Source organism: Bison bison, unplaced genomic scaffold (genome assembly GCF_000754665.1).
Source record: "Bison bison bison isolate TAMUID 2011002044 unplaced genomic scaffold, Bison_UMD1.0 scf7180017864207, whole genome shotgun sequence".
Lineage (NCBI taxonomy): Eukaryota > Metazoa > Chordata > Mammalia > Artiodactyla > Bovidae > Bison > Bison bison.
Window position 1 is genome coordinate 1,922,612 of NW_011494779.1, and position 13,077 is coordinate 1,935,688.

The window sequence follows — 13,077 nt, forward strand, 5'->3', positions numbered from 1 at the left end:
GGTTTTTGAGATAGTTACAAATGACTAGCTAATAGCTTATGAAATTTCTTGTACCAGATCAAGTCACTTTTATTTATTACACTGTTTGATAGTACATCTGCCTTCATTGAATGTGTATACTTTTTCCAACTTCAGGAATTAAGAAAGGAACTAGATATCCTTCTGCAAGAGAAGATTGAAAGTCCCCATCCTGTAGACTGGAAGGACACTAAATCAAGAGACTGTGCAGTACTCTCAGCTATTATAGACTTGATCAAAACACAAGAAAAAGCAACTCCCAGGAACTTGCCACCACGTTTCCAGGATGGATATTACAGCTGACAGATTTTCTCTGGTGCCCTGAAAAGCCAATTTTACAGCCATCTTCCATCACGGTTTAACTTTGGGCCAGATGCCAAACCCTAGGACATGAATAATTTAATGTGTATAAGGTAGAAACCTTTAGTAGGTAGTAAAGACTTAATGTGCATGAATTAACAGTTGTCTGTAGCTACTATAAATACACCATATATAGCAGTAAGTTCTCTGATCATACACTCTTATTGTGGTCATGTCCACATTTTGAGAATATTCCTTTTATGTACTTCGAATGTTGTACCACTTGAGAACGTCCTTTGTTATGAAATATTAATCTTTCTGCCCTTAATGACTGAGTATAGAATCAGTAAAACTAGAATGATTAGCCAAAAAGCAGTGTCAAATAAGAATTTCAGTACATCCACATTTTTTCTAATGAAACTTCTATCAGAAGTTAATTAATTTGTTGTAATAAAGTCCAGTATGTAATAAAATGTACAGTGTATAAATCTCAGCTAGCTTTTTGGCTTGGTTTCTGCATCTCCACCTGTCCCTTGGTTTGTTTGATTTTTTTTTTTTAATCTTTTCAGAATATATTTTTATCCTTTTTATATCACCCTGTGCAGCATAATGTAGCAATAGAGAGCATGAGTCTAGAGCCTGACCACCTAAGTTCAAATTTTAGCACTGTCACTTACCCCGGATCTTAGGCAAATTACTTGGCTTCTCTCTGTTCCCATTTTCTTTATCTGTAAAATACAGATAACAGTTGTGAGAATTAAATACCTTGTTATATGTAAAGTGCATAGCTTAGTATCTGGCACGTATTGGGTACTCACTAAATGGTAGTTATGTACTCACTAAATGGTAGTTATGTACTCACTTAATGGTAGTTACTTGTCCATGAAACTTTTTGTTAATGATCCATTAGGTTACACTTCTTCTCCTCATGCTCTGAGTGCTATTTTATACTCTTAGCCAGTGGTAGCTAGTCTGACATGTACTGTGCAGCCCTGTCAGATTTAGACAAATACAAATACTGTCCTTTGTCAAACAGCCTTTTTGTCCTTCCCTTCCTGTTTGCTTGTCCATGTGTCCCCTCCTCTGTGCAGCCTTGTTCCCAGGGATGTTGGACCCTCTTCCCCAAGGGTGAGTCATGCTTGGTCTAAGCCAATCATGCATGGTCTTCTCCTTATAAGTTACTCTTGAGGCATGCATATGTGGACCTGTCCTGTCTGATGTCAGCTGAGAAGAGGGCTGCACTGGGGGCATCTGAGAAAGATCTTCCTCACTAATACTTTGAGGAGGAAATTCTGCACTCCTCCTTTGGACATTATTTTGGCTGTATTTGGCACTTAAAACTGCTATAGCCATCTTAGAATTACTAGGTTGGCTCAGCAGGCAGGTGGAAATCAGCCTTGTCCTTGTTAACACCAGTGAGCTGTTGAATTATCCAACTGTGCAACTGCCCTGCACATTGACTTACTCTGATGACAGTAAACCCTTTATTGTTTTAGCCACTTTTAGTAGAAAGCGTGGTAAGTGCAACACCTGACTATCCATCATTGAGTGTTGTTTGCTGAGGCTTCTATCTCTATCATTTATTTTGTGATCCTAACAGGTTGACCTTTATATCTGAGAAAAGATGTAAAAGTTGTAGTATTGGAAATACTGTAAAAAGACAAACCTTGGAAGAACACCCTGGTATACACAGATTTTGTTGTGCCTTCCAAAGAAGCCAGGGAAAAGGAGTATCATATGATGACTGTGATGATCTTAATAGCACTGCTTCAGGTAGTGCTCCCATTTTGGGGAATGTATGTCAACCTATCATTTCCTCCTAGGGTCCTGAATATTTTTGTGTTCTAAGTCCATTCTCTTGGCCAGTATCCCAAAAGTGATTTGTCTCTCACTGAATTCTTATTCTGCGTCATATTGTGGCATGTTAGTTTTGGCCCTAAACTCAAGGTGATAATTAGGTACTATTTGTTCTATTAGAATGTTTTTATGTTTGTGGTTTTTTTCTTTTTCTTTTACTGTACAGTTTAAATTCAGTTATTTGGCCAAAATGGTCTTTGCAGAAAGCAGTTAAAAAAGATTACTTGTTAATTAGTTCTGTGTTCACAGACCAATATTTAGTCTCCACAAATGGGGAACATGTTCCTGAAGGACTGTTTAACAGATGAGCTATTTAGAGAGGTCAAAGGACTTACTTATCACCTCTTAATTTATGTCTTCTCTGCAACCAATCAAGATGGAAATTTTAACTGATGGTGCTATTTATGTTTTTTGTTTACAGAATAGGATGTAACTTAGTGAAAAATGTATTCCATGTCTTAGCATTATCTGTTATTTGGTAGTTTTAAAGAATAAGACATTAAGAAGAAAAATCTGTTTGGCTCACCATTCTGATACCAAGGATAACTCTTGGAAAAAATAACTCTAAAACAGAACCTTATGAGAAGAAAAGGCACTGAATAATCTTTTTTTAAAAAAAGTCTTTGAAAAGTGAATCTATATAACACCTTCATAATCATTAACTTGGGCAAAAGCTCTAGACGCATTTGTACCAATTAATGCAAGTGATTTTCTCTTCTTCATTTTTAAAACAAAGTCCACCCTACAAGTTTGAATAATAAGAGAGTTGTAGGAGGAATTTATGTACTCTATTGCCCAAAGTAAATGGTAATCCTTCTGCTCTTGAGCTCTAGTTTGTGTATATATAAGTAATTGTGATCATGTAGTATAATCATATTTATAATATACTAATTGTTTTTACATGGCATTTTTATTCCGATTTTAAAAATAAATATTCATTATAGAATATTTGAAAATTCAACATATAAAAAATGTTACTGTTACATACTTTTTTAATAAGCTTGAAGATATTATTTTAATAAAGTTACCCAAGTATAATTCTGTTAATTTTGTCAAATGTTTTAAGTCGTAATTGTTACCCTGATACGGAATATTCCTGTCACCTAAAAATGTCCTTTGTTTCCCTTGCAGTCAGTCCCCTGCTCCCACTTTCACCCATTGGAAACCATTGATCTGCTTTTGGTCACTAGAAAATTCAAAAGTTTTGCCTTTTCTAGAATTTCAAATAAATGGAACAATATATAGTCTTCTGTGTTCGGCTCTTTCAGTTAACAAAAAATGCTTTTGAGATATTTATGTTGCTAAATGTATCAGAAGTTAGATCCTTTTTATTGTTCAGTAGTATTTAGTAGTAGTGTTTGTACACTGTAGCTTGTTTTATTTTGTTTAGGATTTATTTTTGTCTTTATTTATGGCTGCACTGGGTCTTAGTTGCTGCGTACGGGCTTTTCTGTAGTTGCGTTGAGCAGGGCCTGCTCTCTGGTTGCAGAGCACAGGGTTCTCATTGCAGTAGTTTCTTGTAGCAGAACACAGGCTCTAGGCACGAAGGCTTCAGTAGCTGCAGCTCATGGGCCTTGTTATTCCACGGCATGTGTTTTCTTTCCAGACCAGAGATTGAACCTGCATTGGCAGGTTATTTCTTTACCACGGAGCCACCAGGGAAGCCCATCACAGCTTGTTTATTGATTCACCAGTTGATGGACCTTTGTGAGTTATCTTTAATTTTCTTTTGCTGTTACAAGTAAAGTTATTTTTATATGTGTACAGGTCTGTGTGTAGACAGATAACTTTCATGTCTCTGGGATAAGTACCTATGGTTAGGATTGCTGTGTTATATTGTATTTAAGTTTATAAGAAATCGCCAAACTGACTTCCACAGTAGGTGTTCCATTCTACACATCTACACTCCATATGTTATGATTCCAAGTGTTTCAAACCCTCACCAGTACTTGCCTTGAACGGTTGTGGAGTCTCATAGCCCACTGTGATTTTGTTTTGTATTTCTATAATGATCGGTGATGAACATATTTCATGTACTTACTTGCTGTTTTCCTTGGTTGTCCTATATGTGTGTTCTGATCTGATTTTCCACCTCATGTTGTTAAGTAATTGGGACTTTAGGAATATTAGAGAGGAAGGATTATTCTCTGTGAATTTTAGAAGTGCAGAAAATTTAAAGCCATTGACCTGAATATGGCAAAATGTGCCATTCTTCACTGGCTAGTACAGTGGAAGGGTTAAGCCACTGTTACCAGGTGCCAGAAGAGAATTCAGAAGGAGCTGTCTTTTTTTAAAGATGTGGCAAAAACACCGCAAAGCAAGCAGCTACAACCTTAGAGAGGGGTTTCTCTTCTGGGCATCAGCAAATATAGGCATTTTTACAGCTGATGGAAATGCAAATAAATAGTCCTATGTGAACACTGGTGCAGCAGAACAAAATAGCACTAGAAACTACAGGGTTCAAAAGCGGATTTTCTCTGATCCCTGGGAACCATGCTATCCATGCAGAGTCCCTGAATCTTTAGTCTTAGTACCTTAGCTGTTAAACTGAGAACAACTAGAGCAGCCTTCTGTGGGAGAGAAACACCAGGTTTAGAGGTCATGATGTCAAGAGGTTGCACATCCACCGTGAGGAAAAGAACAGGGCATAAGACAAAACTGTTCTTATTTGGGTAAGAGATGGGCGTGAACGAAGACAGCTGATGCAGAAGCACTGCAGAACCAACCTTTAAGACTGCTTAGAGTTTTGGTAGTTTGTGGTTTTCAATGAACTGGCCCACTTTGTCAATGTTGTGGAATATATGTGAAGTTGAGTATCTTCTTACCAATATCTGTCAAATCTACAACAATATGTGGTCTTCCATTCCTGACATTGACAGTCTCTTTTTTCGTCAGCTTGCTAAAAGGTGTATCAATTGTACTCGTCTTTTCAAAGAACTAGCTATTTGTTTCACTGATTTTCTATTTTCACTTTCATTGATTTCTATATATATATATGATTTCTATATCCTTTTTTCCTTCCTTCTGCTTGTGTTTACATTTTTTTTTATTTCTAATTTCTTGAGGTGGCAGCTTAGATTTAAGTGTTTAGTGCCATAAGTCCCTTTCTAAAACACTGCTTTAGCCCCAACATACATGTTTCAATGTCTCGTGCCATTCAATCAGTATATTTTTTATGTCCTCAATATATTTCCCTCTTAACAGATTGAGTGTGCTGTTTAATTTTCAAGTGATTAAAGATTTCTCTGTGACATTTCTGTTAATTTCTAGTTTGGTTCTTCTATGGTAGTTGGAAAACAGTTCTTTTAATTATTTTTTTTAAATAATTTTATTTTTGACGGTGGTGGGTCTTGCTGCGTGGGCTTTCCTCTAGTTGCAGGAGGTGGGGCTGCTCTCTGATTGCAGTGCACAGCCTTCTCTTGTGAAATTTGAGCTCTAGGGTGAGCAGGCTTCAGTAGTTGCAGCTGCCAGGCTTAGTTGCTCTGTGGCATGTGGGATTGAACTCTGCTGCACTGGCAGATGGATTCTTTACCTCTCAGGCACCAGGGAAACCCTGATTTCAATTCTTTTAAATTTGTCAAGTTTATTCCCCAGAGTGTGATCTATCTTGGTGAATGTTATATATCCGCATGAAAAGAAAGTATAACCTCCTGTTTCTGGGTGGAGTGTTCCCTAAGTTGATGTCAGTTAGGTCTCATTCCTTGATGTCGTTCAGTTCTATACCATTACCCACTGTACTGTGGATTTGTCTGTTTTCTCCCTTGAGTTCTGTTAGTTTTTGATCATGTATTTTGAAGCTCCAGTATTTGGTACTTACACACTTGGGGTTACATCTTTTTCACAGAATGACCCTTTTATTGTTAGGTAGTATTCTTTGTTCCTGGTAATTTGCTCTGCTTTATGTTCTAGTGTAGCCCCTCCAGATTTCTTTTGATTGGCATTTGCTTGATACTACCTTTTTTCCATTCATTTACTCTATACTTACTGTTATAATTGCATTTGAACTGTTTCCAAAAGTTGACAGCATATAGTTAGGTCACTTTTAAAATCTGTCAGTATCTCCCTTTTAATTAATATATTTATATCACTTAGATTTTCTGTGTGCCATTTTGTTTTTTGGTTCTCTCTTCGTTCCTCTTTTTGCTTTTTCTTGCCTTCCTATGGTTAATTACCTGACAGTTTATTTAGTATTCCACTTTACCTTGTCTGTTGTTTATCAGCATATCTCTGTAAAGTTTTTGCTTGCTCTGTGGATTACAGTGGACTTCCCAAGTGGCTCAGCAGTTTAAAAAAAAAAATCCCTCTGCAATGCAGGTGATAACGGGTTCGATCTCTGGGTCAGGAAGATCAGCTGGAGGAGAAAATGGCAACCCACTCCAGTATTCTTGCTAGGAAAATCCCATGGGCAGAGGAGCCTGGTGGGCCACAGTCTGTAGGGTTGCAAAGAGTTGGACACAACTGAGCACATGATTATAGTATACATGTATTGCTTTAGTTTTTCCTAAATATTTAGTTTTCCCAAACGAACTGTTCGTGAAGGTAGCTCAGTTGTGTCCAACTCTTTGTGACCCCAGGGACTATACTGTTCATGAAATTCTCCAGGCCAGAATACTGGAGTGGGTAGCCTTTCCCTTCTCCAGGGGGGGGTCTTCCCAACCCAGGGATCAAACCCAGGTCCCCTGCATTGAAGGAGGAACTGTTTAAGGACTATATTTTTTAGAGAAATCTAAGGTTTACAGGAAAACTGATCAAACTGTATACTTTTACTCCCTTTTAACTTCCCCTATTATTAGCATTTTAGTACATTTGTTACAATGGATGAGCCAACATTAATGCATTATTAACTAAAATCCATGGTTTCCATTAGGGCTCATTCTCGGTATTGTATATTTGAACAAATGTATGATGACATATATTCACCATGACTTAACCATGCAGAATACTTTCACTACCCTGAAAAAAGTCCTCTGTGCTCCACTTTATCCTCCTTTCTTCTCCCTGAACCCCTAGCTCTCATGGATCCTTTTATTGTCTCCATGGTTTTGCCTTTTTGAAAATGTTACATACTTGGAGTCATTTAATGTATAGCTTTTTCACATTGGCAACTCTTCCTTACTAATAAGCATTTAAGGTCCTTTCATATCTTTATGGCTTGCTAGCACATTTATTGCTGGTTAATATCCCATTGTCTGGATGTACCACAGTTTATCTGTTCATCTATTGAAGATTATCTTGGTTGCTTCCAACTTTGGCCATTATAAATAATGCTGAGATAATTTTTGTGTAGATATTTCTGCGGACATAGTTTTCAACTCATTTGGTTAAGTATCACGGAATGTGATTGCTGCATCGTATGGTAAGTGTTTAGCCCTCTAAGAAACTGCCAAACTGTCTCCCATTGGCTTTTGCATTCCCACCAGCAGTGAATGCCCCGAGTCCTCACCTGTATTTGGTATTGTCAGAATTTTAGTCATTCTCTCATTTTAATATTGTAGTTGCATAATAATATATGATCTTGAACATCTTTTTCATATGCTCATTTGCTATCTATATATCTTTGAGTTTTCCATATTTTTGCCCATTTTTAATTGGGTTTTCTAATTATTTAGTTTTAAGAGTCCTTTGTATACTTCAGATGCTAATCCTTTACCCAGATTTTTTTCAAGATTTTTTCTGTGGATTGTTTTTTCATTCTCCTTTTAATGAAATTCACCTTACCAGTTTTTTCTTTCATTGATCATGTCTTTGGTGTTTAAGAAGTCATCTCCAAACCCAAAATCACCCTGACTTTCCCCTGTATTATTTTTTAGGAGTTTTACACTTTTACATCTTAAAAAGTTTCCAAATAAATGGATAGTTCTTAATTTTTGTTACTGATTTCCAATTTAACTATTTTATAATCAGAAACCATTCTGTATAACTTCAGTCCTTTAAAATTTGTTGAAACTTGTCTTACAATTCAGGAAATAGTCAAATTTAAATATTCTACCTGTGCATTAATGTATGTGCTGAAATTGTTCCAGCATGTCCTAGAAAAGCCTATTATATTATTTCCATCTTATACACTTTCATTGATTTTTATCTATTTTTTATACTTTTTATTTTTCACATCAAATGAGACAGCTATGTTAAAGTCTCAAGCTGTGACTTTGGACTTAAGTTATATTTTTGCTTTTACTTATGTTGAGAACATATCATTGCATGCTAAGTCACTTCAGTCGTGTCCGACTCTGCGACCCCATGGACTGTAGCCCGCCAGGCTCCTCTGTCCATGAGTTTCTCCAGGCAAGAATACCGGAGTGGGTTGCCTTTTCCTTCTCCCAACATATCAGTGGAAGAAAATATATTTAAAATTGTTACATAATATCTTCCTGGCTAAATGAAACTTTATGTAGGCTGTATCCCTAGTCATACGTTTTATTTTACAGATGGTTGTATCTTGACATAGCCACAGGTAGTGAATGTTACCATGTTCTGCCCAAACCTCCGTCAGGAACTGCCAGCAACCAACAGCTTTTGCTCATCAGCCATGTACAGGAATTGTCCTTGGCTGAAGGAAGTCGTCTCAGCCAAAGGCATGTCCCCTTTCTGGACACAGCCAGCATCCTTTGTTAAGAACAAAATTGCCAAGACCCACCCCCTTGCCAAAGCCCCTCTTTCTCCTCTCCTCTGAGACTCCAGGTAAATCTTTGCACTCACCACCTGTCCTCTCCATGCTTCCCTGTGGGTTTCTTCTAGCCTCTCTTCCAGTTCTCCAATAGCTTTTAACTGTCAAATCTGACATTAAACCTACTTCCATAATTTCTAGTTTTTCCTTTTTTTTGTGTCACTTCTTGTGGTTTTATTTATTTATTGCTTTTTGAAGTTTGGCTTTATCTCCATGTTTAAGCATGCTCAATCATGTCCAACTTTTCGCTACCCTATGTTGTAGCCTGCTAGGCTCCTCTGAGGTTGTTTTTTTTTTGCTTAAACTTTCATTTGAGAATTTGTTTTTTGGAAATAATTGAGAACTAAGATGATGGTAGCTTTCTTCAGAATGAGGTTTTGTTTCCTCTGAAGGACCTTGGTATGCCATAATCCCAAAAAGTGAAGCTTGAGATTCTTGAGTTTCCTCTCCAGAGTAAGCCCTTTGGGGACCACACCCACAAAAAGGAAGCGGTGGTAGGTACTGTGGCCTGTGTTACTTAGCGCACGGAGGATGGGCTAAAGAGGAAGGTGCATCTTGCTACTCCAGAGATGATACTCCGTATCGCTCTGCTTCCCTCGTCTGTCACTACCTGAGTGAAAATGCAACAGAGATGCCTTTATAGCTCCTATCACACAGCTCTGTTTTAGCTGCAAAGACTGCTGGAAAACTAGCATTTTAAGGTGTTGTAAGGAGTGTTGCAGACAGAATCCTAAGACAAGCCCCATGATCTCTGCTTCCTAGGTGTTGACATCTCCAATTAGGTTTACTGCATGGCCAAATAATTACGCAGATCTAATTAAGGTCCCAAATCAGCTGAATTTGAGTTCATAAGGGAGATTTTTCTGAGGGTCTAATAACATGAGTTTTAAAAAAGTTTTCTCCAGCTGGTAGCATAAGATGAGAGAGATTCCACGTGTGAGAAGGACTGAACATGCCACTGCTGCCTTGAAGGTAGAAAGAGCCACACGGCAAGGCAGTCTAGTCCCTGGAAGCGGTGAGCACTGGCCCACCTGCCCTCCCTCCAGCAGCCAGCAAGGAAACGGGCTCCACACAGCAATCACAAGGAATGGAACTCGGCAAGTAATGGGTAGGAGCTGCAAAGCAGTCAGGCCACCGCTGTGATTCCCGTCTTACGAGACTAAATGCAGAGAATTCAGCCAAGCCATCCTAAACTTCTTACGTTAGAACTGAGAAACCATAAAGGAATGTTATTTTAAGCCACTGAGTTTGTGGAAATAATAGTCATTCTTTGTCTTCCACCAAGATTCACAAAGGGGTAAAATGTCCCAAGTACAAAGGTTCAGATACTGGGTGGCCAAAGTGAACAATAAGGTGTTTATTCCAAGGGTTAATAACTAAATGATTTGAGATAAGCTATTCAGTCATGAGGTTTTGTGGAAACTCTTAAGAAATAGGATGGCCCAGTTCTTAAAAATGCCCCAGCGTTTTAGAGCAACTGAGGCCCACATGTACCCAAAAAAGATCAGACAGACAGCTTTCATACTAGCTACAGATACCTTTTGAGTAGAAGTCTGATTTAGCTCAAAATGCAGCAAACTTAAATGTACTAAAATGAACATGTCCTACAGTAAATTAAATCACATCAGCACGAAAGAACAAGTATATACAAAATCTTTATAAACTCACATTTTTGCCAAAAGTGTACAAGCAGTCTCATTTCACTGGGACAAAAAATATTTTTGTTCTCCACAGGTCACTGAAAGAAGTCATTGTACAATTCAGAGAAGCTATACATAGAAACTGAACTGGGTGTGAAAAACAATACTGTGTCACTTACAGTTGAACTGAAACATTGTGAATGTGTTAATACCTGCTATAAAACAATGTTTTATCTAATAAACAGTATTAACCCGCTTGCTAAATAGGCTTTGACTTATGCACATATTTCCAGAACTGTTCAACATCTCATACTGATACAGGATCCATACAGTTGCTAATTTTTAGTTTTAATAGGGTATAAGCAAAAAATAATAGAACTGGTCTCTTTGCAAAGCCACACATTTACTTTCCTTCTGTGAAAATGACCCATTAGTTAAATTTTTTTTAGCCTCTCCTCCAAAAAGTCTGTGGTGTTTTACCAACCCTGAAACCTCACTAGCTGAGTCCATGGCTACTCTCCACTGACAGACTTGCCCAGACCTCAAGTTGCTCAGGACCTGGAATATCTATACCCAGAAATGTTCCACTGATAAAGGACAGTGGTCCGGGGTGACGCAGCCACAGGTGCCACCCCACCACGGGCTCAACTGCTGCAGTGACAGGACACAAAGCAGGTGAGCCAGGCTCGCTCGCCTCCGGCACTGGGCTTCTGCAGTCACTCACACAGGTAAACTGGTTGGCAGACAGCAGCTGGGGACATGGCAGACAGGACCTGAGTCCTTGAAGGGTGTTCCCTTTGCCAGGCCCTCTGTGGAAGAGAATGGAGTAGGGGTGGAAAGTAGCTGCCCATAAAAAAAATCATTCCTCCCCCTCACTCTTCCAAACCCTCCATTCCCTCTTTATGATAACATTCAATTATAAGAACTCTTCTCTCTCCTTGTACTAGTGGAAGAAATAAAGTTCTACAGATAAGAGTTAAGAGACTTCAGCAAGCAAGGCCTTTAGTGCAAATAAAATGAGTTCCCATTAAGGTCAAAATGTTATGTTGTAATTAAGTACCATGCTGGCTTCTTGATACCTTTTAAGGTCCAATTTTACCTTCTTTGAAATGGTTAAAGCATGTTTCAGCCAATTTCCTTCTGCAAATAGGAGTAGGAACTGTCCAAAACTTCATGTTATTGAAGGCAAAGCGGCCTCACGTCATCTAATCAGCTCAGTTGAGTCTGTTTTTAAAAAGCAGGACCCTTGTCCTATATTCAAGATTTTCTCACGTACGTGAGGCATCTAAATTCTATGTTGTTAGAGTAGCCTATGTTTTATTAGAATATATTTACCTAAGACCAGAGTTAGAAAAAAAAATCTTCTAAGGCTCCTTCCCTTCCAATGAGGAAAGGGGTGACAAAAATTCAAGTGTCAATTTCCCTTTTCTGAGAAGAGGTTTAGAAAGGCTGGGCTCACCTTCAGAACTCTAGCAGTTCCTTTTGAAATCTATCAGATCTAAAATATAAAAGTCAGGAAAAATAGTTACAAAACTGGGCATTTCTTAAAGACATAAAACCTTGGTAATACTGGAAGAACCATGTGAAGGAGATGTTTAAAGAGAGCTAATATACATTCTTGGTTAAATGAAGATAGAGAAAATGAGGATGCAACATCTTACATATATTTTCTTTTTATGTCAGGACATGATACAATGAGGAGTCGCTGAGGCAGCCTGATCCCTGAAGTGAACTGCTCAGCTATTCTGTTAACCTAAAGAGGTTTGCAAAAGGATTGCTGTGCACAGACTGAGCTTTGCGGACTAACCATGTCCAGTAGCTGTTCTCCTGAGAGAACAGAACCACCTGGCAAACTTAAAGGCAAGTGTTTCCATTCTTAACTAGGCTATGTTAAAATTAACATCAAAACCAGCTCTGAACCAACCAGCCCACCATGATGTAGTGCAAATCTCGCAGTGGCAGAATACCCTCGGAAAGGCTACACGTTGGTCTCCAGTCCCAGCAAACGTCCCATTCTCTCCACATTCTTATCAATTGTAGCTTGGCACGTTATCTCCTTAGCACATTCCATAGGAAACCAGCCCCGTTCTCCATCTCGAAGTCTTTCCCCTTCATACCAGCCTGCAAAAAAGAGCAGAGGTCTCAGGGGACACCAAGTATTTGGAGGAATCTTGATTGTGTTTGGCTCCAAGGGAGGAGCATAGGGGCAAATTTCAGAGCCAGCATTCTGCCCCAGGTTGGGTACCACAGATGACGCAAGGTGAGGAGAGAGGTGGAACAGAGGGAAACCTTTCAAGAGGGGATCAATGGCATGTCATGATGAAAGGCAGGACATGATCAGAGGCCCTGAAGTCAGCTGGTTGGGAGAGTTTAGGAGCTTGGGCTGGGTTGAAGAAAGGAATGTTGATGCTATGGGTAGCGAGAAAGTAATTTTTTTTACTTTATTTTTTTATTGAAGTATAGCTGATTTACAGTGTTTTGTTAGTTTTAGATGTACAGCAAAGTGATTCAGTTATATATATATATATATATATTTTTTTCAGATTCTTTTTTTCCCTTAAAGGTTGGTTATCTCAGAAGTCTCGAACTGTCCTG

At 38.5% G+C, this 13,077-nt stretch overlaps 2 protein-coding genes across 3 annotated transcripts in view; one reads left to right on the forward strand and one right to left on the reverse strand.

Moving 5' to 3' along the window:
* DHX36 (DEAH (Asp-Glu-Ala-His) box polypeptide 36) overlaps nt 1-3,213 on the forward strand; it is a 47,454-nt gene extending 44,241 nt beyond the window's left edge. For both annotated transcript variants that reach the window (XM_010844748.1, XM_010844749.1), the window contains one exon: nt 136-3,213. In XM_010844748.1, coding sequence (XP_010843050.1) covers nt 136-321 — 186 coding nt within the window. In that variant the 3' untranslated portion in view covers nt 322-3,213. The remainder of the gene's footprint in view (nt 1-135) is intronic.
* Nucleotides 3,214-10,479: 7,266 nt separating this feature from the next.
* The window catches only part of ARHGEF26 (Rho guanine nucleotide exchange factor (GEF) 26), a 139,072-nt gene continuing 136,474 nt past the window's right edge, over nt 10,480-13,077 (reverse strand). The window contains exon 14 of the mRNA XM_010844750.1: nt 10,480-12,603. Within this exon, the coding sequence (XP_010843052.1) occupies nt 12,461-12,603 (143 nt within the window). The 3' untranslated portion in view covers nt 10,480-12,460. The remainder of the gene's footprint in view (nt 12,604-13,077) is intronic.